At 57.0% G+C, this 26,360-nt stretch overlaps 14 protein-coding genes across 14 annotated transcripts; 9 read left to right on the forward strand and 5 right to left on the reverse strand.

Moving 5' to 3' along the window:
- Positions 1-774: 774 nt before the first annotated feature.
- Positions 775-1,809, forward strand: SCHCODRAFT_02518729 (uncharacterized protein; the record flags this gene model as incomplete). The annotated part of the gene is made up of 2 exons (XM_050343403.1): positions 775-1,480; positions 1,730-1,809. 2 exons carry the CDS (start codon positions 775-777, stop codon positions 1,807-1,809), a joined length of 786 nt encoding a protein of 261 aa, XP_050197380.1.
- Positions 1,810-4,607: 2,798 nt separating this feature from the next.
- On the forward strand, positions 4,608-6,008 carry SCHCODRAFT_02642599 (uncharacterized protein). Its single transcript, XM_050346284.1, has 4 exons — positions 4,608-4,998; positions 5,049-5,314; positions 5,372-5,662; positions 5,717-6,008. Exons 1-4 carry the CDS (start codon positions 4,804-4,806, stop codon positions 5,721-5,723), a joined length of 759 nt encoding a protein of 252 aa, XP_050197381.1. The 5' UTR covers positions 4,608-4,803; the 3' UTR covers positions 5,724-6,008.
- A 1,055-nt stretch (positions 6,009-7,063) lies between these two features.
- Positions 7,064-8,600, forward strand: SCHCODRAFT_02592318 (uncharacterized protein). Its single transcript, XM_003027019.3, has 3 exons — positions 7,064-7,931; positions 7,977-8,369; positions 8,420-8,600. The coding sequence occupies exons 1-3, from the start codon at positions 7,121-7,123 to the stop codon at positions 8,476-8,478; spliced, it is 1,263 nt and encodes a 420-aa protein (XP_003027065.1). The 5' UTR covers positions 7,064-7,120; the 3' UTR covers positions 8,479-8,600.
- Positions 8,601-9,122: 522 nt separating this feature from the next.
- Positions 9,123-9,990, forward strand: SCHCODRAFT_02518698 (uncharacterized protein; the record flags this gene model as incomplete). The annotated part of the gene is made up of 2 exons (XM_003027020.2): positions 9,123-9,858; positions 9,908-9,990. 2 exons carry the CDS (start codon positions 9,123-9,125, stop codon positions 9,988-9,990), a joined length of 819 nt encoding a protein of 272 aa, XP_003027066.1.
- An 836-nt stretch (positions 9,991-10,826) lies between these two features.
- On the forward strand, positions 10,827-11,379 carry SCHCODRAFT_02706276 (uncharacterized protein; the record flags this gene model as incomplete). The annotated part of the gene is made up of 3 exons (XM_003027021.1): positions 10,827-10,926; positions 10,984-11,264; positions 11,320-11,379. 3 exons carry the CDS (start codon positions 10,827-10,829, stop codon positions 11,377-11,379), a joined length of 441 nt encoding a protein of 146 aa, XP_003027067.1.
- Positions 11,380-11,710: 331 nt separating this feature from the next.
- SCHCODRAFT_02642607 (alcohol oxidase) lies at positions 11,711-14,656 on the forward strand. Its single transcript, XM_003027022.2, has 8 exons — positions 11,711-12,266; positions 12,322-12,403; positions 12,480-12,640; positions 12,727-12,833; positions 12,985-13,369; positions 13,424-13,599; positions 13,656-14,303; positions 14,355-14,656. The coding sequence occupies exons 1-8, from the start codon at positions 12,152-12,154 to the stop codon at positions 14,454-14,456; spliced, it is 1,776 nt and encodes a 591-aa protein (XP_003027068.1). The 5' UTR covers positions 11,711-12,151; the 3' UTR covers positions 14,457-14,656.
- A 188-nt stretch (positions 14,657-14,844) lies between these two features.
- Positions 14,845-16,234, forward strand: SCHCODRAFT_02642613 (translation initiation factor 6). Its single transcript, XM_003027023.2, has 4 exons — positions 14,845-15,139; positions 15,196-15,548; positions 15,599-15,719; positions 15,771-16,234. The coding sequence occupies exons 1-4, from the start codon at positions 14,947-14,949 to the stop codon at positions 15,839-15,841; spliced, it is 738 nt and encodes a 245-aa protein (XP_003027069.1). The 5' UTR covers positions 14,845-14,946; the 3' UTR covers positions 15,842-16,234.
- SCHCODRAFT_02106680 (uncharacterized protein) lies at positions 15,910-17,563 on the reverse strand. The gene is made up of 3 exons (XM_003027195.3): positions 17,541-17,563; positions 16,034-17,489; positions 15,910-15,972 (listed from the first exon to the last, which is right to left on the reverse strand). Exon 2 carries the CDS (start codon positions 17,470-17,472, stop codon positions 16,039-16,041), a length of 1,434 nt encoding a protein of 477 aa, XP_003027241.1. The 5' UTR covers positions 17,473-17,489; positions 17,541-17,563; the 3' UTR covers positions 15,910-15,972; positions 16,034-16,038.
- Positions 17,564-17,759: 196 nt separating this feature from the next.
- On the forward strand, positions 17,760-18,977 carry SCHCODRAFT_02642617 (glutathione S-transferase). Its single transcript, XM_003027024.2, has 5 exons — positions 17,760-18,046; positions 18,104-18,309; positions 18,362-18,476; positions 18,539-18,636; positions 18,685-18,977. The coding sequence occupies exons 1-5, from the start codon at positions 17,876-17,878 to the stop codon at positions 18,755-18,757; spliced, it is 663 nt and encodes a 220-aa protein (XP_003027070.1). The 5' UTR covers positions 17,760-17,875; the 3' UTR covers positions 18,758-18,977.
- A 1,366-nt stretch (positions 18,978-20,343) lies between these two features.
- SCHCODRAFT_02642621 (uncharacterized protein) lies at positions 20,344-22,137 on the forward strand. Its single transcript, XM_003027025.3, has one exon. The coding sequence runs from the start codon at positions 20,368-20,370 to the stop codon at positions 22,045-22,047; it is 1,680 nt and encodes a 559-aa protein (XP_003027071.2). The 5' UTR covers positions 20,344-20,367; the 3' UTR covers positions 22,048-22,137.
- On the reverse strand, positions 22,010-23,017 carry SCHCODRAFT_02642624 (uncharacterized protein). The gene is made up of 3 exons (XM_050346285.1): positions 22,684-23,017; positions 22,447-22,630; positions 22,010-22,386 (listed from the first exon to the last, which is right to left on the reverse strand). The coding sequence occupies exons 1-3, from the start codon at positions 22,733-22,735 to the stop codon at positions 22,182-22,184; spliced, it is 441 nt and encodes a 146-aa protein (XP_050197382.1). The 5' UTR covers positions 22,736-23,017; the 3' UTR covers positions 22,010-22,181.
- Positions 23,018-23,235: 218 nt separating this feature from the next.
- SCHCODRAFT_02642631 (uncharacterized protein) lies at positions 23,236-24,794 on the reverse strand. Its single transcript, XM_003027197.3, has 6 exons — positions 24,454-24,794; positions 24,210-24,399; positions 23,995-24,157; positions 23,839-23,942; positions 23,567-23,790; positions 23,236-23,518 (listed from the first exon to the last, which is right to left on the reverse strand). The coding sequence occupies exons 1-6, from the start codon at positions 24,574-24,576 to the stop codon at positions 23,396-23,398; spliced, it is 927 nt and encodes a 308-aa protein (XP_003027243.1). The 5' UTR covers positions 24,577-24,794; the 3' UTR covers positions 23,236-23,395.
- An 88-nt stretch (positions 24,795-24,882) lies between these two features.
- SCHCODRAFT_02556108 (uncharacterized protein) lies at positions 24,883-26,296 on the reverse strand. The gene is made up of 5 exons (XM_003027198.2): positions 25,887-26,296; positions 25,664-25,829; positions 25,504-25,607; positions 25,220-25,452; positions 24,883-25,164 (listed from the first exon to the last, which is right to left on the reverse strand). The coding sequence occupies exons 1-5, from the start codon at positions 25,984-25,986 to the stop codon at positions 25,048-25,050; spliced, it is 720 nt and encodes a 239-aa protein (XP_003027244.1). The 5' UTR covers positions 25,987-26,296; the 3' UTR covers positions 24,883-25,047.
- SCHCODRAFT_02642635 (uncharacterized protein) lies at positions 26,041-26,296 on the reverse strand. The gene has a single exon (XM_050346286.1). The coding sequence runs from the start codon at positions 26,247-26,249 to the stop codon at positions 26,070-26,072; it is 180 nt and encodes a 59-aa protein (XP_050197383.1). The 5' UTR covers positions 26,250-26,296; the 3' UTR covers positions 26,041-26,069.
- Positions 26,297-26,360: the final 64 nt, after the last annotated feature.

A 26,360-nucleotide genomic window follows, 5' to 3' on the forward strand; every position in this document is an offset into this window, starting at 1 on the left:
CGCGCAAACACCGCAAGACATGCAAAAGAGGGTACAGCCAGGCACTCTATAAGCGTAAAGAAAGGCACACGGCTTCGTATCGTAATCGTCAGCCAATGCGAGTGCAGACGCGTGTCACCCGCAAGTAGACATATACCTGCCTTCGCGCACATGACGAGAGACCGTTGCACGATAAGCATACGATGCATGCATGCGAGACAGGTGGGACGATGCTTGAAAGGAAACGCGCAGACCAGACGACGCCACTCATGCGCGAAGCGCGGTACACGTGGTAGTGGTAATGGCAAAGGCTTACATACGACAAGTATCCGTAAAGAAGAGCGTCCAAAGTTAGACTTACCTGGAGTAGAGGACCCACCACCGACATAAGGACATGCTTCATCGGTCAGTACATCTGATGCAAACTCTAAGAACCGACCAGCAAGGCCAACGCAGTGGACGCGGGCATAGCGTCCCCTGGCATCCGACGCGATTTCAAGACGTGTATAGTGGACGCCCACTTGTACCTTTCAACGTGATCTACTTTACCGCTTACACGACTCCACCAAGCGTCCTGTACGCTTCTTCCTAGGTCAAGCCCTTATTTGCACAATCCCATTTCATCCTCTCCTTCTCTACCGGGTTCCTGTCCAGTCTTTTCGTACTGCAAGCACTTAAGAGACCCCGCCACGCGTGGAAGTTCCTTTTCGTACCGTCGATCAAGCGAGACATGCTCCAGAGCTTTTGAGACCATCCGAACATTCTTTATAGGGGTACGGCTCCTTCTTTCCCACCATGATCATCTGTCCACGCCTCCCACTTGAACTCCTTTACTTAGTCGTTCACAAGAGTGACAGGCGTACGCTCGCAGTGCTCTTGCGGACCTCAAGAGCGCTTTCTCGTGAGGCGAAGCCGTTGTTCTTTGCGAGCATTTCCATCGCATCGACAGCGACGCTCGCCTCCCTCCTGCGAGCGCATGCCCATGGACGACTGCAACCATCATGGCCTCGTCGACTCCATCTCATTTATCCCCCAGCTCAGCTTCCCTCGTTTGCCAACGTGACAAGCGTTCGGTGGACTTTCTCCCCCTTCAATGCCCGCACCTTTCTGCCTTATACGCTCCGAGACGCCTTGTCCTCTTTTCCATCACTCGTCGCATTAGCTCTTCACGATGGTCCACGCACCTCGCACGAGCTCAGTGTCGTGCTGTCTCCAGTCGCACGTACACTACAAACGCTAGAGCTGGCCTTCTGCGCGTCCTTCGCTGTCAGCCCATCGACAATTGCGGTGCAGTTTCCTGCATTGCGCGACCTTCTCTTTGCAGATGGACACGCTTGTGATCTTGGCGCACTTTTCATGACGTTCGGAGCAATTCCTCCCATTGAGGTCCTTCGCATACCGGCCTTTTGCTCCTGGGAAACACTGCGAGACATTCTGCGGCTAGTCGCGCCTACTCTCCGCACTCTCGACGTCGACGTTATGACGTCGGTAGAGATGTACAGTGAGTGCCCATCATCGTCCTTGATGTACGCTGAATTTGAACAGCATTCTTCTCCGTTCCCGCAATGACGCGTCTGCTTTCTGTCCGGTTTGAGGTGCGCCACCCTTGGGACGACACCCGACGCGAGCTGTCATTTGTTCAAGACTTCATGTTGATTTTGAGGGCCACCCAAGAACGCACCTTCCCGGCGTTGACTACGATCGACTTGCATGTCTACGCGAAATCGTGCCCTACCATCATGCTCTGTAGCGAACATGTATGCGCCTTGTTCTGCGAAGGGGATGGACCGTCGGATGTGGATTGGTCAAGGTGGTGCCGCCTCGCTTTAGGAAGCACCCTCCGGCTTAACATCTTCATATACTCGCCTGAGGTAGAATCAAATCGCTTGCGCTCCGCAGTCTTGAACCAGTTGTCCTTCTTAGGTTCGCGGCTGAACATACATATATACGACATGTGAATGATACATCTGAATCCCACTGTCCAGTCATGTCCACTCCAACGTACTACACAGGTCAGGCATCATCTCCTTCCGCGCCCTGCGCGACTCCTCCGTCCTCCACTACCTATCACGCAAGAGCTCTTTGTAATTCACGTTCAGCAACTGACTACATTTAACTGTATGAAGCGGGACGGAAAATCCAGAGATGTAGAGACAGAACCCCAATGAGGTCCACTATGGAAGGCTAGTGTCCAGCTGCATTAAGTACGCCATTGACGAACACGGAGGTTCCCACGTAATCCGTACAACGCAACCAATCACCAAGACATGGTACCTCACGGCAGTAACAGACCCACGCTGTGCTATGCTGCTTATTATCCAAGTGTAGCCCGTTTGTCCGAAGCACGACTCGCAAAACAGCAGGCCATACGTGTCCTGGTGGCGTCCATGTAAACAGCAATAATGACATGATTATTGCACGGAAGAGTGAATGACATGCGAAGGGTCGCCACGTGTACATGCATGGTCCAATATCCGGCAATCGCCGAGTAAAAATTTCGAGATGAAGCGAGAAAACCCCGAGCAAGGTGGCGACGTGAAGAAGGACAGGGTATGAAGGGTACATGTTGTGTGGTCTAAATGACAGCGAGTTCGTTGCGTAGAGTGGAAGAGGTAGGCGTCGGTAGGTTAGGATTAAGGGTACGTGATGGGATGGGAGGACATGAACATGTGCAACCCATACGAAGGGCGCGCCGGACGAAGTCGGAGCATCGGAAGATATCAAGCAACGATACAAGTTGATCGATATCCCCGACGCCCTACCGACGACGTTGAACGGATGGCGCAAATACGAGCGCGTCTACGAAGCACGATCAGCCAAGGACAATGACAACGACCCGTACCCGCACGCAGAAGCAGAATCTGAAAGACATACTGAGATGGACATCCCAACGGAGGAGAAAAGACGGACGGAGGACAGAGGGAGAACGCGAGCGCGTACGAAGAGGGTGGAGGCGAGAACATCAGCGTGAGAGGAGAGAAGGTGACGCGTGACATAAAGTGACGACGAGCACGCAATAGCGGACGAGCGGCCGAATCGGATCAATTCCCGTTCACCCGAAAGTGGTTCTGAAAAATCTCCGCAAACGATACCACAAGAAACGGTGAGATAGTAACTTTGAGTCACTACCCCACCAACGTGCGAGACGGCGACTCAATCCAAAACCACGCTCGTCCCTAGTGTCGCGATAAAGAGGAGGCAGAGGAGAGTAAGAGGTGAAGAATGGTTGCATCTCTCGACACGCGGCGCCATGTAGGACACTCGCTGTCGTGTAGATGTAGTGATAGGTAAGTAAGGGTGGCGCGAAGCGTCCGCCCGTGTTAATACATACAATGGTTGCCTTTCTTAGAAGCATTCACAAAGAGTTGTTGAAACCCGTATACAACTATCCGCGTCTTCATGTCCAATAGCTAAGGGCACGGAGAAGTCCTCCGTATAAACTCTACACGCATTGACAGTAGGAACGAAGACAGATGAGCAGTGGGTCAGAACAAACACTCGGATGGTTCGGTCGAAGCTGAGGTAACAAGACTCGAAGCAAAGAGCAAGTTCGAGCGAGCCCGAATAAATGGAAAATAGAAGGCAGAGTATTGTGAAGCCTTTTTTATAAGACACGATTTAGCCATGAATGTTGGCAGATATTTCTTGAGGAGAAACTTTGGCCACCGCAGCATGCGTGTCACATGCAAGCAAGGTCGTCGGGAGGCAGGGCCGACGCTTCTCTAGTAATAGTACAATTCAGACGTCCAGCATTCTGGAAACTGGACGGGTCCCTCATGGAGCAGTCGACTGAGAAGCGCGGAGTCCTTGGTCCCTGGATAAAGCCATACCTGCGCGTCTTCGCTAAGAGCCGACTCCATCGTGTGTGGGTCCACCACACTCTTGGCCATGCCATAGACGCGCGGCCGAGGTGCGCTCGGCTGGATAAGTGATCCCGATCCAGGGCAGGATCTGCTCGAAGTGAAGACAGCCTGTCGTCGGCGCACCCGATAAGCCTTCTAGCGCCTGCGGACGAAGGGTGAGATGAAATCCGATGTGGCTGGGCACTACAAGGAGTGGAAGCTCGCGCAGTGTTCCGAGGGAGGCGTGGCTGCCACGCAGCATAAAGGGAGGCATAGGCTTGCTTCGGAGCAGGAAGGGTGCGCCGGAAGATGGAAAACTGGTAAATGAATACAAGGAGTCGCCGGGAAAGCAGCCGGGTGTGCGTCAAGGAGCCGCGAGAGGGGGTTCCGCGAGGCTGGCGGGAGGGATTCGGCAAGAAGACGTTCCTGTTATAGCTTGCTTTGTTCTCGAGCCTTTCAGCAGATCTATAACAGAGGGGAAATTCAGCAGGCGGAAGAAGGCGTACCTCCGGGCAACGAGGCAGTGAATTTTCGGTCGTCAAAGGCGAGTTGAGTGGGTTCAGCGCCGTTGACGACGGCGTCTCTAAGCACCAATGTCACTGGGCCGTGACCCGAGGTTGCTGGACAGCGGGCACGGCTGCCCCACCGATATTCGCAGTTCATTACATCGGCAGAAGGCAAGGAAGACAATAACGAACACAATTGTCTCGCACGGCACGGAGTCGGCGCCACGTGCCCTTTTGTCGAGCGCACGTGGGCAGCCGGGGGTCTTTTGTTGCTTGCACTCGACACCGACGCGCGCACGAGGCCGTAACAAAAGACGCGAGACAAAAGCGCCGCCGCCGCTGATGGCCAGGACAAAAAGGCCGCCCCGCACGAATCACCCGCGTGCGCGGGCAGGGGCGTATATAAGCGCCAGCCCGAGCACGGAGGGAACGCATACCAGCGTCAGCTAGCAAGCACAGCACCAGAAGTACAGGAAATGGCCGCCGTATACGCCCAGCCCATGGTCCCCTACGGTCACGGACCGTCTGCGCACCATGCATCCTCGTCCTCCCACCATCACGCGTCGCGCCGCGATCGCGGCTACCGCGTATGCGACCAGTGTGGGCGCCCCGAGACGCCTACCGCCTCGCGCTTCCGCCTCTGCGGAGGCTGCATGACGACTCAGTACTGCGTACGCGACACGCTCTTTATAGTCCCGCCTTTTACTGACCCTCCTCCCAGTCGCAGGACTGTCAGAAGAATCACTGGCCGGCGCACAAGCCGATCTGCCAGCACACGCAGGGCGCGCTCAAGTCCCAGGCGAGCGCAGCCCCGTCACCCTCCGAGAACATCGCGAAGAACCTGCGCAAGTTCACGAGCGCGCACGAAGCGCTGCTCACTTGGGCCGGCTTCCAGGCGCTCCAGCTCAAGCGCATGCCCAGCAACGTCAGGCATAAGGCGCTGCTCATCCAGCTCTCCAGCCGCCCGCACGCCGAGTCGCACAGACGGTACGCCACCTTGCGCATCTAATTTGTCAACTCTCTTACCCATCACCCGCCTTTCAGACTCAAGATGTCCTCTGCACGCCTAGTGTCGCGCGACTACGTCAACGATCCCCTTGTCCAAGCGGACATCCAGCGTCGTGACGAGCGCTGCCGCCGTGAAGGCGGTATCGGCGCCGCAGTCGTCATTCTCGAAGCCGAGGGCGTTTCGCAAGTGATGCCTGTCGAGGTCGACAGCCCCGCGGACATCGCCTGGGATTCGCGCGACGACTGGCAAGGAGTGCTCTACCACTTCATCGACATCGGGCGCACAGACTTCGCCCAAGTCCTCGCTGCGGGCATGCTCGGCCGAGGGTGAGTTCTTCGACGCCTCCGATGGGTGACGATGAGTACTAAGGTACATCCCAGGCATTGACCGCACGCCTAGACCAGGATCGGTGTCCGCACTGCGTTGACCGCCTTGCTGGCAGCGTTACCTGCTTCGCCCTCATAGGGACCCTTGCATACTTTCTCCTCGCACTTCGTGCATCGTCTCAACACGCACTTCGTTCTTCACATTCTGCATTTCTATTGCCTGCATCTTTGGGACATTCACTACTTGTGCGCGCTACGCTGCACTATACCCTCAATTCGCCCTTCTCCGTATCGCTTTGCTGTCTGTACTGCTGTCTATTGGAATCAAATTATCCCCTGAACTATCCCTTTCTGTCTAACGACGTGGTACTGACATGCTCGGCGCTGATTATTGAGCGTGATCATGTAAGCTACCTCAAAACTTGAAATTATTAAACAGGTCTCGACCACGGTGAGTATTATCTGACATCTCTGTGGAAGCTCCAAAGGTTGAACTCGATCGACGATGGCAGAGGGCTCAGTCTGATTTGCCACGTGTTGTGGGCATTGCCGAGGACTCCGAGCTACCCGTCAGATACGGCGCGAACAAAGATTGCCTAATCGGGCGCCAATAAACTTCACTTCGCGATGGTGACATGCATACTTACTGTATGTCACATTCAACCGCGGACCGCACGAGGCTAGCGCGCTCGTCCGTCCTGCTTCCTTCTTTCCTCTACCACCACCATCGCTCACGGCTCCTCGCTGCTGGCAGCTATACCCATCCTCACGACCGCGACCCCAAGATGGAAGCAAACTCCACGCCCATTCTCCCTCTCGAGATCGTCACACTTGTCGATCGACCGACCCTTCCGGCTTGCGCGCTGGTTTTCCGCGGGCTTTGGGGTCTCAGCGAGCAGCACATCTGGCGCGACGTGACATTCGGTCCCCTCACCGCGAGCGGCGATCCGCTGCTCTGAGGTGTACGGACGAACGCTCGACGTTTTCTACGGTCCTGCTGATGATTCTCCCTCAGACATGTCCAATAAGACGGATCCAGCAGCAAATACTGAGGACCCTTTTACACTGACCTATGTAGAATGCTAAAGCGCTGAAGTCAAGACCGCTAGCGGGGGAAGCTAGTCTTATGCGCGACGTTAAAGTCACGGTCTCTACGCAATGTCTCGTCCTCACCGTTTCGTCCATCTGATATATCCTATTGATACCCTCGACTATGATGTCTACGCAAACCATCGCTGCCATTGAGGTCTTCCCAGGACCTGTTTTCGCCCCGTTTACACAGACCTTGTTGGTCGCCGCACGCCTCGTGGCAATCATGTGATCGTGATGAAATTCAGAATGCCACCTTGATGCGACCGCGTCGCGATTCTTTCTCTCTTTCGACCTCCCACCATCGGCAAACACGCGACTTCCAAGAATCTGCACCTACACTCACCATACGAGAGCGACGCCCCTCCGATGCAGGGTGCCCACCACCCCATCTTTCCTCTCGAGCTCCTGCAGGAGATCGTCGCGTCCGTCGATCGGATGTCTCTTCCATCGTGCGCGCTCGTATCTCGCGGGCTTCGAGTCGTCAGTCAGCGACTACTATGGCGCGAGGTCAAATTCACTCCCTTGACTTCTGCCGCCGAAGGCCTACTTCTGGCGCTGCCTCAACTTGGGACGTACACCCTCTCGTTGTATGTGCATGAACAGCGACAGAAGAGTCTGGGACATCTGTCGATTGAAGCGATCGAGCGAGCGAGCGACTTACAAGCAGCCTACGCCATTCGTATGATGCCGAACCTACGCAGTCTGCTTCTTCAACCGTATGTGCCACGGGACATCTCGCCCTTCATCACCGAAGCAGTCACTCACGCATTGCCTTTGCTGCATACGCTAGGCCTTTGGCTCTATACAGAGGTTCCCATAGAGCTCCTTCACAATCTCGATCGCGCGCCATCGCTAGACGACCTTCGCCTGTCTGTCCGCGTCTTGGATCCGCTTCCATACCAGAATCGACGTGCCCAGGATGAGAAGGATGCACCCCCGCCACGGGTCTGGCTTTCCAGCCTCGCAATGATGTCACCAGAGGATTACAAATACTGGGATTGGGATTCAACTTCAACGTTGAAATATCTGCTCCTGCCTGAAGTGCCTGTCGGCATGGCGGGCCTCGTCCGTCTTCGTGTGGATGAACCCTATGGCGTCGCCAAACAGTGGCTCGAGCGGCTTTTCGAACAGTGCCACCAAACTTTGCTCCACTTCGATGCAACTGCGCTCAGACGAGGTGCGTCGTCCACTGCGCATATAGCTCCTCACTCATTTCCTTCAGATCGCGGCGCGCCCGCTAGCCTTGCCTCGCTCGTCAACCTCGAGAGCATCGTCATACGTGATATTCCCCCGGACACCAATGTCAGCCGATCCGTGCTTCCGTTGACATCCTCCGCCGTCTCCCTCAAACGCCTGTCCCTTGCTTTCGACAACTTCTTCCTCATGCGATGCGCGTACGCCGGCCTGCGTGAGCTGGGAGATAGCCTCGCGCAAAGTCTGCAGGAGCGCCAGCATGTCTTATTCGAGCGGCTGACGCTGTACTTTCGACTCGGCGATCACATCATGAGGCCGGACGCGTACAAGATCAAGGTCGGTAAACAAATCTGTGAGTGCATGGGTGCGCTGGCGGACTATGGCATACAAGTGAAGGTGGAGTGGCTGCCGTGCATCCCGGGTACGTCTTGAGGACTGGTCATCTGAACCCATCGCTGATGACCCTCGAAGGTTGGCCCGACAAAGAATTTCATGGTCCGGACGTCGAAGATCCCTTCGTAGTCCGCTAAGCCCTAATTCATCCTGAGCGCATTGATGCGATCTGGCGCTATGCCCGCGTACCGACTGCTCACATTCCTTGTGTGTATCTGAATGTAATAGGTGTCGTTCCGTCGCGACCTATATGTCCCGCTTTCCCTACCTCGAGCTCAAAAATGCGACCTAGTAAATACTGTGGCTAAGTGTATGGAGGCAACCGTCACGGTCACGAAGGACCGGTTGCGTTGCAGGGGTCACGGGTACGGTCAGCTTTCTGACCTCGGGACCTGCCAAATATGGCAATTTTGGCGCCAAAAATTGTCCAAAAGTCAATATTTTCGCTCCGGTCACGGTTCCCCGACCCCTGGTTGCCTGTCCTGCGCCTGTCACGGTCCCCATCCGGTTGCCTCCATACACTTAGCCACAGTACAGCAAATTTCTGGCGCTAGCCCTAGGCTCGTGTCCCTATTTAGCTATGGCGCAATTGAAAACAACAGTTGATCTGGGCGCCTCACAGCGCCCGCTGTTCGTGGCAGCCAGGTGACTGTGACGGATGTTGAGACCCACGAGGGCACCGATCACAGATCATCTTGTTTCGAACGTACATCATCGACAACTTCAGTCCCACGACCCTCAGCCGTTCTCGACCGCAAGGTTCCTTAACAGCGCTACCTCGATGTCGATCGCCCATTGCCCCGAACTTCCCCTCGATGTTATGCACGAGATCGTTGCGTTTGTCGACAGGTCTGCTCTTCCGGCATGTGCGCTCGCATCTCGGGGACTCCGAGTTCCCAGCCAGCGTCTCCTATGGCGCGATATCCAATTCGTCCCATTATCTCGAGCAGCCGATGACATACTTCACGTAGCTCACAAGTTCGGCACGTACACCCACTCGCTGTACGTGCGCGAAGAGCCGCAGAAAAGGACGGATCGTACATCAGTCTTCATCCTCGAAGAAGCAGGAGACTCCCAGGCAGCAGCTATCATTGGCATGATGCCAAATCTGCGCTGCCTGCTCATACAACCAGACATGATGCGAAGTTTGCAGCCCTCTCTCGCTGAAGCAGTCAGTCGCGCGCTGCCTTCGCTGCATACCCTGGACATCTGGTTATGCACAAATCTACCGCCTTGGCATTTGCTTGACCTAGCCGCTTTCACGGATACCCAGATATCCGGTCGCAGGCCTCGGGTCAAGCTAATGAGTCTCTCCCCCAAGGCGGCGCATCGCTCCAGTTTCCCGGACGGACTTATGCTGGAGCATTACCTCTCGCCAGCCCTTTCTTTAAATTTGACATGCCTCTGTCGCCTGCGCCTCAGCGATGCGGCCGACCCTACCAAAGAACCCCTTGAGCGGCTGTTCGAAGGTTGCCAGGAAACGTTGCGTCACTTCAATACGACTTGGTTCCCACAAGGTTCGTTGTTCGCTGTCGTACCCATTTGTCGCTGAATATGCTATCACAGACCCGCCACCTGGCCTTGCCCTGCTCGTCAACCTGGGAACTCTCGTCATACGCGATATCCCGCCAGCTCACCAGCTCTCTTAATACGTGCTCGCCTTGACGTCGTCCGCCGTTTCGCTCAAGCGTCTTTCCCTCTTGTTCGCAAAGTTTGGCGTCATGCGAGCTACGTATGCCGGCTTGCACGGGCTAGCCTGCGAGCACGCGCGACGTTGTCGGGAGAGGGAACACGTCGTTTTCGAGACACTGACGCTGTACTTCCGGCCCGGAAGTCACGTCAAGAGATTGGGCGCGTACCAAGACAAGGTAGGTCAAAGGGTATACGAATGCATGGTTCCCTTGAAGGGGGAAGGCATAGAGGTGGAGGTGAAGTGGCTCCAGTGTATCGGTGCGTCTGATGGCTCGCAGCCCTCGCCGCTCACCGGTCAGCCTTTGCGTAGACTGGTTCGACGACCATAATCAGGACCTCAGGTCGCTGTTTCCGCTTACGTAGTGACTTCATTGTCCTCGGATGCGTCCATGCTGCCCAGTACCACGCCCGTGCACCGATCAGCTGCCACCTTGTTTCGCCCGCCAGTCTGTAACTCCGAGTTCCCTCTCTGTTTTGTGTAGCTGAATGCGATCGGCGTCGCTATGCCGTGACTCGCATGCACCGTCGTACCCGCCTTGAGCGTCGAAGCACAGAGTGCGCACTGCTCAATGTCAGTGAGGCCGAGGTCTTTGCCGACCGTCGCGGACCTAGGTCAGTCGCCGCCGACTTTCGCGCGATGGGCATAATGTACCCGTGTACCTCGCGGAATGGCGCCGCGGAGCGCGTCTCATGTTAACGAGCAGTCTCAAATGCATAGCTGGCTTATAAGGTGGAAGAAGGGAACGTATGAAGTCCATTCTACGACCCTCGTACGCCCACCCCCACTATTACGATGAAGACCGCCGCTGTGTTTGCCTCGCTCGTCGCCCTCGTCGGCGCCACGACCCTCGTTGAGCCCCGCCAGGACTCAGATTACCCTGACTGCGAGCCGAGTGCGTTCGCTTGTCTCTCATCGTGTGCTGTCCACTAACAAACTACATCGCATCTAGCGACCGGCGCGTTCTACATCCCCGACAGCATCACCGTCGGCGAACCCTTTCCCGTGCGCTTCTGCTCGAGCACGTACTTCAAGACGTCGTCGAAGTCGATCACGCTCGCCATCGGCCGGGACAGCACGAACGTCAGCGGGTCCGTGATCATGACGGACGAGCTCACCACGAAGGACAACAAGAAGTACGACTTCGAGGCGACGATTCCGTACTCGTCGACGATCAAGTTCTCGGAAACGTCGCCGCTCATCGTGGTTGAGAAGATCAACGACTACTACGTGGTACGTCTGCAACCCTTGACGAGCTAGAAATGATACTGATGAGCGCCTTTTGTAGAGTGAGAGCTTCCAGGTCGTGACGACCGACGCGCATCTCGTCTACCCCGAGGAGTCATAGAGGCTATCATCCGGCTGCTGTGATTTATTCTTGACTTGGACTGCGGACTTCTGCTTATCAATATCGTTCGCTACGTACTATACGACATATTCACGTCGAAGTGGGGGATGTCTACTATCTAATGGATCGTTAAGTTATGAAGTCGGTCGTGCTGCTATATCATGTGAATAAAGTCTCCAGGATTTATCAGGTATATTTTCAAGGAGTATCCAGCTACTCACCTTGGGTTGGTCATGCACCACAAGCCGCGACACGAAGAACAAATATGTCCGCTTTTGGAAGAATAATGTCTTGGTGGTGGCGTCACACTGTGACAGTAGTCGATCTTGTCTTTACCCACCACGCATTTGCTAGGTTATACCTAAAGGCTTGCCTCAAGGGGAGAAGACGATTCGTGCAATGGAAGCTAGGAGAACTCAGTGATCTTCTGTTCCTGCGAGGCACATCCTTTCCTCAACGAACGACACGGACCTCCGTGGGAGCGCCCCACCAAACGCTGATACCCTCACGATCCTTCTTGCCCTCTTCCTATCCAGCTACCTGCCCCTGCAGGGACCACCGACGACTGTGTGTCTTGGCCTTGGGTCTGGCCTCCGCAGGTCGCTGACCATCATCCCATGCGACTCCCCCACTCCGCGCCAACCACTTGATACCTCGTCACGATGTCTTCGAAGCACGCTGCACTATAAAACGGGGCTCGGGCGGATTCTCGCGCTCTTTCACCGGCTCCTCTCACAGGTCTTCCAACCTCTCCACCAGCTCCCGGTACACGATGAGGCTTGCTCAGCGTCTCGCAATATCGAGCACCCTTGCCGGGCTCTCTGCCGCGGTGATCTTGCAGGATTCTTCTCAGCTGAAGGATTCCTATGACTTCATTATCGTAGGAGGTGCGTTGTGCATATCCCCCTGCTCTCCAATAGAGCTGACATCTGTATCGCCCAGCTGGACCTGGAGGCGCGACCACCGCGAACCGCCTCTCCGAAAGCTCAGACGTGAAGGTGCTCCTCCTCGAGGCTGGCGGCGCGTACGTCCCATCGGCTTCACCGCGTCTCGCGCGCGGTCAGATGATCCCCGATCACTGACGTGCCCCCCATCTCCAGCAACGACGGCGAGCTTGCCATCGACGTCCCCCAGCTCTGCGTCACGCTCACCCCGAACACTGCGTGGGACTGGAACTTCACGACCGTCCCGCAGGAGGGTCTCAATGGCCGCACGCCGCCCTTCCCGCGCGGCATTGGCTTGGGTGGGACGAGCGCCGTCAGTACGTCGCTATGCGCTCCATCGCGTGCACCTCGCTGACGTGATACTCGCGCTCTCCTTCCCACTGGCGATTTTCGTGCTGGCTAGACTGCCTCGTTTACACCCGCGGCACCAAGTCCGACATCGACACCTGGGCGACGCTCTCCGGTGACGACTCGTGGGGCTGGGACGGCCTGCTGCCGTACTTCAAGAAGGTTCGTAGTCAGTCGTACCGATCCCGCATCGGCTAATCATCGCATACATTGTCCCCCTCCCCTCGTTCTCATCCCCACCCGTCCTCCGTACCCTGCGGCCCTGCCGATCGCGCACATCCTCCGTACGTGATGCTGATCCCCCTCGGTCCAGAGCGAGAAGTTCAACCTCCCCGTCGATGGGCACAACGTGACTGGCCAGTACACGCCCGAAGTGCATGGCTTTGACGGCATCATTGGCGTCAGTGTGCCCGGTGCGGCGCGGGCCATCGACGACCGTGTCATTGCGGTGACGGAGGAGCTGCCCGAGCAGTTCCCTTACCAGCAGGACATGAATTCGGGCGAGCACCTCGGTATCGGATGGACGCAGGCTCTGATCGACAGCGGCGTGCGCTCGAGCGCGAAGGCCTACCTCGCGCCTGACTACCTGTCGCGCGAGAATCTGGATGTACTGCTGTACGCGCGTGTCTCTCGCGTCGTCGGTACGGAAGACGACGCTCTGACGCTGCGCAGCGTCGAGTTCCAGGATGGCCCTGATGGTGAGCGAGCTGGCACCTGCAGCGAGGTCAATCCACCGACTGACGGATTTCCAGGCGAGCTGAGGAACCTGACTGCGGGCAAAGAGGTCATCCTCTCCGCAGGTTCTGTGCACACACCCGTCATCCTCATGCACTCTGGGATCGGCGATGCTGAGGTCCTCGAGCCCCTGCAGATTCCTGTCCTCGTCGACAACCCGTCTGTTGGGCAGAACCTGACCGACCATGTTGGGGTGCGTATTTCCCATGCTGATATCGTTCTTCACTGGCACCTCTGACGCCTCTGCAGTGCAGTATCACATACGAGGTCAACTCGACCAAGACCCTCGACAACATCTGGCGCGACGACTCGCTCATGGACTCCCTCCTCGACGAGTGGAAGGCCAACAAGACTGGCATCCTCGTCGACACCTCCGAGAACCACATCGCCTGGCTGCGCATCCCCGACGACAACGCCATCTGGGCGAACGCCACGGACCCCGCCAGCGGCCCCACGACCGCGCACATCGAGTTCCTCTTCCAGAACGGCGTGTACCCCACCAAGGACTCCGGCAACTACTTCAACCTCCCCGTCGGCGCCGTCTCCCCCGCCTCGCGCGGCTTCATCACGATCAACTCGTCCGACCCCTTCGCCGCGCCGCTCATCGACCCAAGACTGCTCTCCGAGCCGATCGACCTGCTCATGGTGCGCGAGGGCATCAAGGTCGGGCAGCAGTTTGTGCAGGCGCGGGCGTGGGACGGGTACTTTGTGAAGGCGCTTCAGGATTTGGAGACGGACGAGGAGATCGAGGAGTACGTGCGCGAGAACACGGTCAGCTTCTTCCACCCGGTCGCGACGGCGGCGATGTCGCCTGCCGACGCGGACTGGGGCGTTGTCACGCCGGACCTGCTCGTCAAGGGCGTCAAGGGCCTGCGGATCGTTGATGCTAGTGTTGTGGTAAGCTGCCACTCTCGCAAGGTGTGTGGGGTTTGGCTGAACCCTTCCCAGCCTAGACTTCCTGCTGCACACACTTCCGCTGCCGTGTACGGTGTGGCGGAGAAGGCAGCAGACATCATCAAGGCGGCGTATCCCGACCTCTTCAAAGCATGAGTTGTCTTGTTGGATTTTTTTCTACAGCGTTGTTGTGCATGTATACTGTACCCGCTGCTTTACTGGTTCATGCTGTTGTTCTTCACATGTTTGCATGGCTTCAAAAGTGTCCAATGAGCAGGTGAAGGGATGACATGGTATCCCAGTGGAAGCTTTGAGGTCGATATCTTCCTCTGAAAATTCATTCCAACCTACGGATCTTCAGTCAACGACCTGGCCTGGGAGCCTCCCAGTCAGAAAGAGTCGTCTGTATGAAGGATAGCGTTCTTGTATGTTTCCGGCGGTCCCGTTCGAGGCAGGTTGGATGACCGTCCGTGAGTCAGCAGGATTCAAGAATTTCTTGATCGGGCTGTATAATTGCTCAGATCACTGATCTCGCCTACTCCACCTCCCGCGCTCACCCCCGCCTCCTCAGCCCGTTCCGCCTTCCACAACTAAGTTCTCCTCGCTACCACAGTCGCCCCCCTTCTCCCCCCTTACATCGTACCCCATGGCGACCCGTCTTCAATTCGAGAACTCGTCCGACATCGGCGTCTTCTCCAAGCTCACCAACTCGTACTGCCTGGCCGCGATCCAGGGCTCTACCAACTTCTACTCCGCCTTCGAGGCGGAGCTCGGGGACGTGATACCCATCGTGCACTCTACCATCGGCGGCACGCGTATCATCGGGCGGTTAACCGCAGGTGCGTGCCCACACCCTCGCCCCCAGCACCCGCACTAATCCCCCCCCTCTCGCCAGGCAACCGCCACGGCCTGCTCGTCCCCTCCACCACGACCGACGTCGAGCTGCAGCACCTGCGCAACGCGCTCCCGGACGCGGTGGCCATCCAGCGCGTCGAGGAGCGCCTGTCCGCGCTCGGGAACGTCATCGCGTGCAACGACTACGTCGCGCTCGTGCACCCGGACGTCGACCGCGAGACGGAGGAGATCGTCGCGGACGTGCTCAAGGTCGAGGTCTTCCGCCAGACGATCGCGTCGAACGTGCTCGTCGGCTCGTACTGCGCGCTCTCGAATCAGGGCGCGCTCGTGCATCCCGCGACCAGCGTGCAGGACCAGGATGAGCTGAGCAGCTTGCTGCAGGTGCCGGTTGTGGTGCGTGTGCTGTGCTTGTGGGTGTGGATAGGGAGCTAACGTGGCTCTAGGCGGGCACGATAAATCGGGGATCACCAGTAATCGGCGCCGGCCTCGTCGTCAACGACTGGACAGCATTCACCGGCATGGACACGACAGCAACAGAAATCAGCGTCGTTGAAGCTGCCTTCAGTGCGTCCCGCGCTCTTCTTATTCCCCGCGCAGTCTCTGACCCGCCTGCAGAATTGCAAGGCAACGACTCGTCAGCCGTGATCGGCGAGATGAGGGACTCCTTGATAGATAACTGGGCATAGTGGACTTGGGCATCTTTCAGTCGCAATGTACTTCTAGCTGGCCTGTCGCATCTGTTCTGCTTCGCACGTCGCATTCCATCCCGTTGCGCCCCGTCGGTCTCCCTCGTTCTCCAGCATGTTGTGCCATCCTACTGCGCACATCGCGGTCTATTCTTCGTTTTTTGTCGCGGCATATGTCTACGAAAGACTTACGTCCATCAACTTGGCCTGCGTACCATGCCAAAACGCGGGATGACCGTCGGATCCTCCATCGCCACTACCGTAGTACCATCGACCACCTTCTCTATCTTCCTCGACTCGTACACCTCCGTCAGGCTCTCGCGACACGCCTTTTTCAAGAACGGGCTCATCTCAAGCCGCCGCAATCGTGGAAGAAGCGGAGGCTCCTCATTGCCGCGACAGACCAGGCGCTCCAGCAAGGTCTTTAGCTGAGGCTCAGCCAACGAATTCTCGAGATCCAGCTCCCTCAGGCTGTCCAAGAGCTCCAGGCAGCGGGTCCATGGGCCCACATCGTCATTGGAATCCACAAAGACGAGACCAATGTCAATGACCAGATGCTGGAGGCCCCGCGGTGCCAACGGCCTCGTCAGGAAGGCCAACAACATAGTCATCGTATATTTCGGAGCGACAGTGAGGGCGAGCTTCCTGAGATTCGGAGCGACGACGTGGTCGAGTATCGCACACGCCGAGCGATTGACCGTGATATGGGTGAGGTTGGTCATGGTAAACGGTCTCGGCGAGGGCGAGCGTAAGTACTCCAATAACGGCCCGCTATATGCATGGACCTGGAGGGACTCCAGCGTCCCCGCGTACCGCTCGAAGGCGGGAATCGCGATTTCAAAGAGGAATTGTTCATCAGTGATGATCTCCAGAGAGCGAAGACTGTCGGGTGCCGGGCACCGCAGCTGCCTCGCGGACAGGACCTTGTCCACGAAGAGGACGATGGTGCGGAGCCGGGGCGCGAGGAAGAGGTCGAGCACGCTCCATTCCAGGTCCACACTGTCGGCGGTCGCGCTGATAAGCAGCTGCTCTAAGTTGCCCATTGTCAACGCCTTCGCGCCACGCAGTTTGGCGGAGTCGCAGCCTGAGATGCTGATGGTCTGCCACCTGGACGCTAGGGAGCCGATGCGCTGCCATGCATCGTTTACATCCGGACAGCTACATTTGAGGTGGAGGGGAGCTGCGCCAGTGAGCGGAAGGAACTCTCGTACATAGCGATCGAACTGCTGGACGCTGGAGACGGCTACGAGCGCCCACAGCGAGGGTGTTCCGCGAGCGACCACTCGCCAGTGATGGCATACTGCGGCGATACGGAAGGCAGTGTGCAGTTGTTGAAATCCGGACATGGAACAGACTACTATGGAGAATATGCTCGACAGGATCTCGGGGAAGAGACGACGGACGGGTGCCAAGAGGGATCGATGCAGAGCCAGTTGGCGAGAGTACAGTGTGCGCAATGCAGCAGAGGAAGCATTACTTCCGGATATCCCGCAATATTCTTTTTCTAGGACTTGAGACTGCTCCCGAATGGCTTCGGCTTGCTCAGCTGAAGGCACGAAGCTGGAACGATGAAGGTTCAGATTGGCGATGGATGTCGCGCGTTGAAGGGCCCCTTCCACCTGGCGCAGCATAGCCAATCAGAGAGTACCTGGGAGATATTATGTCAAGTCGTGGTAAACTGACATTGGGGACGACCTACTTAAGAAGAAGAGCTGGATGGTGGGTGAAAGAAACAAACGCCACATAAGGATTTCTTGGCCGGCAATGACCGATGTTGTCACGTGGAACGTTGAACTCTCGGTTTCGACTCTGCATCCGACCGCTACCGGTACCCATCATTCGCTAGGCGCCAGATGAGCCGGCCAGTCCGTCTTCTCGGCGTAATATCGTGACACGCCATGCTATTCATTGCGTCAGAAGGGAGGCCTCTCAAACCGAGCATCCTGGCCTCTAGTCGCTTAATGCATCCTTAAAAGCGCTGCTCCTTATCTCAGACGTCGCTTCTCCTGCGCAGCCGCTCAAGACACCACAAAAATGGTCCTCGAACTCTATGGCTCAGATCTGTCGACGACGACCCCCGTGGTGGCGCTCGTTCTGCACGAACTCAGCGTACCGTTCAAGTACGTGCAGGTCGACATGCTCCGTGACGAGCAGAAAGACCCCGACTTCGTCGCGAAGCAGCCATTCGGCTGTGTACCCTACATCGTGAGTGCTTTGTCCTCCGCAATATGCACTCAGTACAACGTCATCCTCGAATCATAGGACGACAACGGCTTCATCCTGTACGAGAGCCGCGCCATCTGTCGATATCTCTGCCGCAAGTACGCCGACCGCGGCGGGCGCGCTCTATACCCCGACCCTGCCGATGACCTCGAGGGCTTCTCCCTCGTTGAGCAGGGTATCTCGATCGAGTCAGCGGCCTTCGACCCCATTGTGCGCTTCATGTTCTGGGAGAGGGTGTACAAGCCGTAAGATGGCCGTTGCTGCGTCGAAGATGCCAAGTGATCAGCGTTGCTGCAGAATGAGAGGCATTCAAGGCAGCGAAGTCATCTTCGAAGAGGCGAGGCGCATTTTGAACGAGAATCTCGACGTATATGACAAGATACTGGGGAAGCAGAGGTATATGGCAGGTGACGTGCGCATCGGACAGCATGATATAATAACATCCCTTTTGGCGTCCTGACGCAACCTCTGCAGACCTTTACCCTCGCCGACCTCTTTCACATCCCGTACGCGACACGCCTGCTGCCACAGGTCCAATACGATTGCATGGAGACGAGGCCGAATGTAGCGAGGTGGGTACGCAAGCCCCTAGTATGTTCTCAATTGACACGCCAGGACAGATGGTACCAAGAGCTGACAGCTCGACCGTCGTGGCAGGCCAACAAGGACGGCGTCAAGGAGATTGCGTCATGAATATGGGCAGGAAGGCTGTAGTCGGACGGAAAGGAGAGAGGTATCTATGCATGGGTGTCCCTGTGAGGCGTTCATGCCAGCGAAGGAGTTGATAAGTTGGTCATACGGGCCGCCGATCCACTTCACCTGAAGAGGTGTTCCCGTTGCTACTGCAGAAGGGGTCATAAGTTGCCAAATTCGTCTACAAGCATGTTATGAAGCCCTCCGACGGCCTAGACCGATCCATTGCGTGAGGCTTCGAAGGATGTGTCAGACGCTGCTTAGGGGCAGCCGTATCGCGGCAGGGAGTATCGTATCGTTCATCGTCCTCGATGGAAATCCCAAATTCAGGACGGATTGCTGGCGAACCACTTAACTTAGTGCTGTCAGCATGTCGGCCACTGGGACGATCTATTGACCGTAAAAGCTGACCCCTCGCAGGGCGATGAATTGGAGAGCTGTGAGAGGAGCATGACTGATGAGCTCCTGTGTAAAGACGGCTTGGATCAATGGACTTACCGTCGCAGATATGCCGCCAATCTCGAGATACTACGTCAGCCCTTCTCCCAGCCTGAAGAAGAGACGCTCAACAGCGTAGCTTATACTCCGTTTATAATTACAGCCTCTGCAAGGTAGGTAGATGTATGGGCGTTGTTTCACTCGTGATAACCTCTAGGCATTGCTTTCCTGAGGTACTGTAGGCTTGATGACAAAGGCCATCAGACTCTCCAGATGAACATGTACATCAAAATTGGGTGCCACGTACGAGGTATCATCGATGGACCCTGAGCCGAAGTGGCCAAATATGAGGCTGGGCGTAGATAGCACGACCGTGAGGCGGAAGCGAAGTATCGCAGAGGCGAGTACTCGATGACATGATACGAGAATGTCTGCAGTAGGGGCATTGCGCGGCGTGATGCTTCTCGCAGGTCGTCCGTAGAAATGGTGAGGTATGGCGCGTTGGATGGACAGAGCGTAGATGCGGCATATGCGCTGGATTCCACTGCTTGGTCGTCTTCCGCTTTTCCAGGCATTTTCCACATGGAACACGTCGGTATGTACGCTCAGGTGAGGTGACATGGTTATTGTGTCCTTCAAAGAGAAAGCTCTTTGAGAGGATGACTTCATTGGTTTACCTCGCGCACGAGGAGTAGTTGGATTGGAAGCAAGAGAATGCGCGAAGTATGAGAGCAGACGATGGGAGTTGGGTGATCAAGGATATCGTGTCAATGTGTAACCTCTGGGGGCAGTCGCGAGCTGATACCCTGATCCTCGGACCTAGCGCCGGATCCATGACTTTGCTTATTCGGAGCCGTCCACTGGTTACGATGCGATGAAGGACCGAGGCAAGTTGTGATTGCACAAGGCGGCCGCTGATACCCGTGTGACGTGCTGTGACAGAGTATATGGTATTTCCCCGTATAGCAACTGTTGTTCTTGACATCTCCCACGACGTGCATTCAATTGTTCTTTCGGCTGTGCTTCGACTTCGACGGGGCTCATTCTATTGATTTTTAAACTGTGTTCAGCGTTTGACCATCCAAGATATCTGGCCGTGGAGCGTCTCACTCGACAGCATGCCTCGTCCTTATCCTCACGCCGAAAGTTTTCCCAGCAACCGACCGCCCGGAATGCTGACATGTTTGCTCATTCCTACCCTATGCGTCATGACTGTCTGTCTCATCTTCTTCTGCTATGACACCACCAGCAGCCTCGCCGCCTCTTCGGACTCGATTTTGCCTGCAGATTCGGACGCTCAGGCTCCTCCTCTTACCCCGAATGTCCTCCAGGTCCAGAACTCTCAACCCGCTTTTGACATCTTCTCGCTTGCATTCCAGCCCCCAAACCGCGACGGCGTCCGCACCCTCCCTCGTGTCGACCGCGCCCACCTGGCCAAACTCGACTCCCTCGCGCTCCTCCTCGACCCATCCGACGAAACCAACCCGCTTCACCCTTCTGCCATCCTCGAAGCCAAGACTCGCTGGCCTCCCGTGGTCACCTCCCTCCCCGCTCCGCCAACACCGCAACGGCCCAGCGACCAGGCCCTCTGCGGCTCGCCGCGCTGCCGCTTCCTCCTCCCCCTCCGCATATCCGAGCCCGAAGCCCGCGCCCGGAACCACGTCGCACAACTCGCTCGCCTCGCCCAGTCCCTAAACCGCACGCTCGTGCTTCCCAACGCGGGCAAGGGCCGCCTCGGCGCATGCTTCCACTGGCCGCTCGCGCGCTACTACGACGTCGGCGGCCTCGGCGCGCACACCGCCCCCCTCGACGCCTTCCAGTCCTGGACGCGCGGGCGCGGGTCGATCCCGCCTACCGCACAGATCGCCTGGCTGTCCGCGCGCGCGGACGCCGCGCTCGACTACTCCGAGACGATCACGCGCCCCGAGCTCGTCGCGGGCGTCCTCGCGTCCGAGATCGACGAGGTCGTGTCGCGCCTGCCGGGGTGCCTGGACACCAAGTTTGCTCTGTCGCTGGACGCGCACGCGCCGGTGTTCGTGCGGCCGGAGCGGAGGGCGCTGAAGGGAGGGCAGGCGGGGGAGGCGATCGCGGAGGCGCTGGAGGCGCTGGCGGGGGAGCACAATCGGGCGGCGGACGCGCCAGTGCCACTCGAGCCGGCGGACGTCTTGGTGGTGAATTGGGATCTTCGCGCGCCGCTGTTCTCTGACGTGCGCAAACTCGCTCACGCTCCGGACTTGGCGGCCGCTGCAGGCGCTATGGCACCTGTCAAGCCCTTCGTTGCTGTCGACTGGCGGATGGAGAGCTTGGACGAGGAAACAATCCTCGTCTGCGCTCGTTCCCTCGTGGCTACGCTCGGGAAGGTTCTGCTCGCTCACGACGATATTCACGACGTCTGGCTTGGCATCGACGTGCCACTTTCTGTCGCCAAAGTGGAGGAGCTCGATCTTCCGTCGGTCCTTGCGCTTCAGGAGCGCGGCGTGCGCCAGCACCATGCAGACGGAGCGAAGGTCGTTTCTCGTGCCTTCCGTAGTGGCGGCGAACTGGAAGGCTGGAAGGTGCGCGGGTACGAGGAGTTCGACAACGCAGGGCTCTCGATGGAGACTCTGCAAGATGTTGGAGTCAGGGATATTGTCAACCGTCTGATGGGAGGAGAGGCATCGCTGTTAATCGCCAGCGGGGAGTCTTGCGGGAAGCCTGGGTATGTGTCGAATATTTGGTACAGGAGAGTGAACCTGACTGATCACATCGTCAGCGTATCGACCCAGAACCTGATCGACGAGCGAAAATCAGCCTTCGCTGGCGAGGCTGGGCCTACCATGTTCCGCAACGATGTCGTCTACTTCGAGCAGTAATCACATCCCTGGGGCAAACGGACAGCGAGTATGACGAATGGCATAGAAAGTAGATGGAACGCATGATCATACAACGCATATTTTCCTCAATAATAACATGCATATGCACGCGCACCACGAAGGGCGCTGCGCATCTACTCCCTCGGACCGCCGCGGCCGACGCCAGCGAAGGCGGGGCGGTAGTCGCCCGGCGCGCCGCCCTCCTTCTTGCGGTAGTCGTCGCGGTCGCCGCGCGGTGCACGGTAGGCGCCCTCGCCGCCCTGGCGGACTTGCGCGGGGCGCGGCGGGCGGGCGGCCTTTTTGTGCGTGGCGGGGACGATCTCGGCGGGGAGGTGGAGCCTGAGCAAAGGCGGATGGTCGATCAGCCCCTGTACAACGTGAAGTCTGCGGAGGACGCACCATTCACGGAGGTACTCGACGCCCTCCGGGGTGAGCGTGTAGTAGTACCACTGCCATGAGAACTGGGTCTTGACATAGCCCTTTGACGTGAGGCTCTGCAGCGCCTTGATCACCTCCAGGTTCGGGACGTCGAGGTCCTCGTGCTTCGGCGCGTTGTAGTCCTTCTTCGCGACGAGAACGCCCTCTGTGGTGCTCGATCAGTACATACGTCCCGATCTTCAGGGAGGTACCACGCACCCTTGAAGAGGTTCTCGTAGATGACGCGCCGGTTTTGCTTGCTGATGATCATGCTGGGCGGAGGTGTCTTGAGGGGGCCGTGCTCGTGGGGAGCCTGTTGGTAAGGAAATCGCGATCAGCATCGCAACTCATCGTCAAGTCGAGGGGGAGGGTGTCCGGGTCATCGTCTCTTGGAGGGCCAGGGGATCGTCATCTCGGGGTGCGCGCGCCCATCCAGCCGCGTACGCGCGCAAAACCGGACAAAAACGCATGGATTCGGTGGGGAACGCTCGACGCAACGGAAACGCGTACTGACAGGGTAAGGTTATGCGTGGGGACCTTGAGGAACGGCGACGGCGACGGCGACGACTAGCCCAGGGCGACAATTTGCCTGTGGATGTCACGCTGTCACTAATTTCGCACGGTTAACAATGGCCTTTCGAATCTGTGACAGGTTTGTGTTGGCCCAATGCTGAGCCTACGGACGGTTAAAGACGAGTAGAAAGGAGAAAAGGGGCCGCACGCCATGGACGTAGCTCGGCGGGACTTGCATGGCATTCTCCACTACGCAACCCACCGCATAACTAGAACTGGTGAACAGACACTGCACATATACAACAACAGGCTATACGTATATTACAAGGCACAGGAAGGTAGATTAGGGTGAGTAATATAGGAGAAACGCGGCCAGAAGGCTGAAGTATTAGAATAATTGAAAGTAGAATAAGTAACACTAGTCCGAGAGCTCGGTCAAGTCGAGGACCTCGCCAGGCAGAATGGGCAACACCTGCTCGAGCTTGATCCTCGTATTGCCCCTGCGCCGGTGCATCTCAAGCCTGGCGCGGCGGAGCTCGTCCTGGGAAGAGGTCAGCCAAGTGCATGCACAGAGACCGTTACAACGTACCTCCGCCTTGCGGATGCGTTCCTCGGCCTCGTCCTCTTCGTCCATGTCGATGATAACAGGCTTCACGTCTCGTTTAGTGTCTCGCTCTGGGGTCAAGGGACTCGCGGCCTTGCGCTTACGGCCGCGCGAAGGTCCGGCGACTGGCTTCGGGGATTTGGCCTTCCGGGCCAGTGGGACCGCAGCCGGCGCGGGCATCGGAGCAATTCCGTTCGCGCGCAGCATATCTGCGAGGGCGTCAGTGCCACATAACGTCTCGCATGAGCAGCGCGCACCAATGCTGCGATAGCGGAACGTGAACGTCGCCATGGGCGATGCGCCTATTGTCTGCACCGAGACGGCCGAGACAGGCTGTGGTAGCTGCGTCGTGGTCGAGAACCTGGCGGCTGCCTTAGACGATTTCCGTGATGTGGAGGGATGCGTGTCCTCACCCGACGCTGTGCGCAAGGCCTTTCTTCGTCTTCTCGTGCATTTTGGACGGCTCATCTAGTGTCTTCACCGATAGTGGAACGTGCGCGCCGACGGTACACAGCCAGATTTTGACCGTAATCTCGCCAACTTCTTGAGAAGTCTTGTTGAGGTACGAATCATCGTCTTCCAGATAGTGTAAGTCAGGCCTTTGCAGAATGGTAAGAGAAGCCCCTACCCGTGAGCGTCATGTCGCTAAATTGGTACTTGCGCAGCTGCGTCGGGGAGGTATAGGTGCCGTCCACAAAGGCAGACACCATCGCGCGATTTGGTCTCATGACACGGCCAGAAGTGTACTTGCCATCTGCGTAGACGTATCCTACAGTAGCCCGTGAGAGACAAGGGTCTCGCCAAGATACGGCAAATTCCTAGCGCGGGTAGACCTCAGCCGAAGGAAAGAATGCTGGAGCGATGGCACGCACCTGTCCAGCCTTCGACGGAATCCACGCAGTGCATTTCTTCAGGTCTCCGGAGAGCTCTATGCCGTATTCATCGAGAGACTTCCCGTCGACCTCTATCCAGCAATCTATATCTCCAAGTCTCATGATGGGTGATCGAAGCGGTGTTCCGAGTTTTATGAGTTAGAAGTCCGGATGTACGAGGTGGGTGGCGCGGAGCAGTATGGTGAGGAAGTATGTTGCCAGGAAGCTTCAGGTTGTTGAGTAGCTTCAAGCTAATTCTGGCGGAGCACAGGTCTTGAGGCGAGTGTTGGGCAAATGCTCAGCGGATACGGTAAAGGCGATGTGTCTTCGTTGTTCAGGACAAGGCGCGGAATAATCGCCGGTCTCCCGAATCGCGTTCTGTCACAGATCACGTTCTTGTGACATACGTGCACTGAGGCGCGCGCTGTTGCGAACTGTGCAGTAATATATCTTCTCGAGCAAGAAGACTGGGAATATATTTTACAGAGGCTTAGACGTACAATACACTATCTGAAGCAGAGTCCCTCGAACACTAAGCTATAGTACGCATGAAAGGAAAGAACTTAGACTACCAACCCGTACACTAGTAGGCGCTCAGTCTTCAGTTAGGTCAATGGTCTCTCCGGATACAAAAGCCGGTACGTCCTCAAGCTTGATCCTCTTATTGCCTTTTCTCTGCTGCACTTCAAATCGCGCTCGACGCAGCGCTTCCTATGTAGTGAAGTAAAATCAGCCTGGTGGAAACTATGGACGGCTTCGAACGCACCTCCGCCTTTCGTACACGGGCCTCCACGTCTTCCAGCTCTTCCAAGTCAACTATGTCTGGCTTCACGTCTTCAGGCCCGCGCGACAGCGTACGCGATGCTGAGCGTTTTTCACCGCGCGAGCCTGAGCCTGAGCCTGAGCCTGAAGGTCCCGGGGTCGGTGACCGCGACTGAGACTCAGTCTGAGTCGGTTGTGATTCGGGTGTGGGCGCAATTCCGTTTGCGCGAAGCGTGTCTATGAGATATTAGACGGCACTGAGTATGCCCGATGAAAGGAATTATTCACCTAAACTTCGATAGCGAAAGGTGAATGCGGCGAGGGGCTCCGCGCTTATGTCGACGATGTTCGCAGTAAAGGCTAGGACGGCGTCGTTGTTGACTTCGCCGAAACTAGATGGCCAAGGTCAGAGTGATGAGTATAACCTCAAATACACCTAGCAACGTACGTGACGCTATGCGCGAGTGCTTTGTTCGCCCTTTCATGCACCTTTGAAGGCCCAGCAACTGCCTCAACAGGGATAAAATCCTCGTATCCCGCCAATTTACACTGCCAAACAGTAACAGTGATCTCCCCGACGCTGAGCTGGTCCTTTTGTAGGTACGCGTCGTCGTCTGGAGAATGTGTATTAGCGCCACTTGGTCAATAGCTCGTGACAAGCCACCGCATACCCGTCAGCGCCAATTCGCCGAACTTGAGGTCTCTATAGCCAGTTTCGGACTCGTATACTCGGTCGAAGGTCGCTTCGTCACTCGTGCGAGAAGTATCCATTACGACACCGTCGCAGCCAACGCCGTCAACGGCGACGTAGCCGACTGTGTCGCGCGTCCGCGCTGGGTCGCGCCAGCGGATGGCTATCTTCTACATGCCCTCAACAGATGAAGACGGGGGCTATGCTGAGAGTACCACACCTGGCCAACTTGCGAAGGAACCCATGCCACACAGGTCTTGTTCTCTTCGGACGGTTCGGCTCCGTATTCGTCGAGCGCCTCTCCCTCCGCCTCAATCCAGCAGTCGATTTCGTCAATCTTCATGGTTGAAAGAGGCTCCGGCGGTCTGGAAGTGAGGGGACAAAGGGGAGGATGGACGTTCGAAGCAAGGTGCCGAAGACCTAGCCGCCCAAAACTTCCCACGGGTCACGGTTG

This window comes from Schizophyllum commune (genome assembly GCF_000143185.2).
Source record: "Schizophyllum commune H4-8 unplaced genomic scaffold SCHCOscaffold_14, whole genome shotgun sequence".
Classification (NCBI taxonomy): domain Eukaryota; kingdom Fungi; phylum Basidiomycota; class Agaricomycetes; order Agaricales; family Schizophyllaceae; genus Schizophyllum; species Schizophyllum commune.

Coding starts and splice junctions, on each gene's coding strand:
- SCHCODRAFT_02642599 (XM_050346284.1), top strand. CDS start 4,804: ATGGCCGCCGTATACGCCCAGCCCATGGTCCCCTACGGTCACGGACCG. Junction 4,999..5,048: donor GCATGACGACTCAGTACTGC/GTACGCGACACG, acceptor CCCTCCTCCCAG/TCGCAGGACTGTCAGAAGAA. Junction 5,315..5,371: donor CACGCCGAGTCGCACAGACG/GTACGCCACCTT, acceptor CCCGCCTTTCAG/ACTCAAGATGTCCTCTGCAC.
- SCHCODRAFT_02592318 (XM_003027019.3), top strand. CDS start 7,121: ATGCAGGGTGCCCACCACCCCATCTTTCCTCTCGAGCTCCTGCAGGAG. Junction 7,932..7,976: donor TGCAACTGCGCTCAGACGAG/GTGCGTCGTCCA, acceptor CATTTCCTTCAG/ATCGCGGCGCGCCCGCTAGC. Junction 8,370..8,419: donor GTGGCTGCCGTGCATCCCGG/GTACGTCTTGAG, acceptor TGACCCTCGAAG/GTTGGCCCGACAAAGAATTT.
- SCHCODRAFT_02642607 (XM_003027022.2), top strand. CDS start 12,152: ATGAGGCTTGCTCAGCGTCTCGCAATATCGAGCACCCTTGCCGGGCTC. Junction 12,641..12,726: donor GGGTGGGACGAGCGCCGTCA/GTACGTCGCTAT, acceptor CGTGCTGGCTAG/ACTGCCTCGTTTACACCCGC. Junction 12,834..12,984: donor TGCTGCCGTACTTCAAGAAG/GTTCGTAGTCAG, acceptor CCCTCGGTCCAG/AGCGAGAAGTTCAACCTCCC.
- SCHCODRAFT_02642613 (XM_003027023.2), top strand. CDS start 14,947: ATGGCGACCCGTCTTCAATTCGAGAACTCGTCCGACATCGGCGTCTTC. Junction 15,549..15,598: donor TGCTGCAGGTGCCGGTTGTG/GTGCGTGTGCTG, acceptor ACGTGGCTCTAG/GCGGGCACGATAAATCGGGG. Junction 15,720..15,770: donor CGTCGTTGAAGCTGCCTTCA/GTGCGTCCCGCG, acceptor ACCCGCCTGCAG/AATTGCAAGGCAACGACTCG.
- SCHCODRAFT_02106680 (XM_003027195.3), bottom strand. CDS start 17,472: ATGCTGCGCCAGGTGGAAGGGGCCCTTCAACGCGCGACATCCATCGCC.
- SCHCODRAFT_02642617 (XM_003027024.2), top strand. CDS start 17,876: ATGGTCCTCGAACTCTATGGCTCAGATCTGTCGACGACGACCCCCGTG. Junction 18,047..18,103: donor TCGGCTGTGTACCCTACATC/GTGAGTGCTTTG, acceptor CTCGAATCATAG/GACGACAACGGCTTCATCCT. Junction 18,477..18,538: donor AGAGGTATATGGCAGGTGAC/GTGCGCATCGGA, acceptor CAACCTCTGCAG/ACCTTTACCCTCGCCGACCT.
- SCHCODRAFT_02642621 (XM_003027025.3), top strand. CDS start 20,368: ATGCTGACATGTTTGCTCATTCCTACCCTATGCGTCATGACTGTCTGT.
- SCHCODRAFT_02642624 (XM_050346285.1), bottom strand. CDS start 22,735: ATGATCATCAGCAAGCAAAACCGGCGCGTCATCTACGAGAACCTCTTC. Junction 22,631..22,683: donor CTACGAGAACCTCTTCAAGG/GTGCGTGGTACC, acceptor CGAGCACCACAG/AGGGCGTTCTCGTCGCGAAG. Junction 22,387..22,446: donor GTCGAGTACCTCCGTGAATG/GTGCGTCCTCCG, acceptor GCCTTTGCTCAG/GCTCCACCTCCCCGCCGAGA.
- SCHCODRAFT_02642631 (XM_003027197.3), bottom strand. CDS start 24,576: ATGAGACTTGGAGATATAGATTGCTGGATAGAGGTCGACGGGAAGTCT. Junction 23,791..23,838: donor GTTCCGCTATCGCAGCATTG/GTGCGCGCTGCT, acceptor ACGCCCTCGCAG/ATATGCTGCGCGCGAACGGA. Junction 23,519..23,566: donor AACGCATCCGCAAGGCGGAG/GTACGTTGTAAC, acceptor ACCTCTTCCCAG/GACGAGCTCCGCCGCGCCAG.
- SCHCODRAFT_02556108 (XM_003027198.2), bottom strand. CDS start 25,986: ATGGATACTTCTCGCACGAGTGACGAAGCGACCTTCGACCGAGTATAC. Junction 25,453..25,503: donor CTTTCGCTATCGAAGTTTAG/GTGAATAATTCC, acceptor AATATCTCATAG/ACACGCTTCGCGCAAACGGA. Junction 25,165..25,219: donor CCCGTGTACGAAAGGCGGAG/GTGCGTTCGAAG, acceptor TTCACTACATAG/GAAGCGCTGCGTCGAGCGCG.
- SCHCODRAFT_02642635 (XM_050346286.1), bottom strand. CDS start 26,249: ATGAAGATTGACGAAATCGACTGCTGGATTGAGGCGGAGGGAGAGGCG.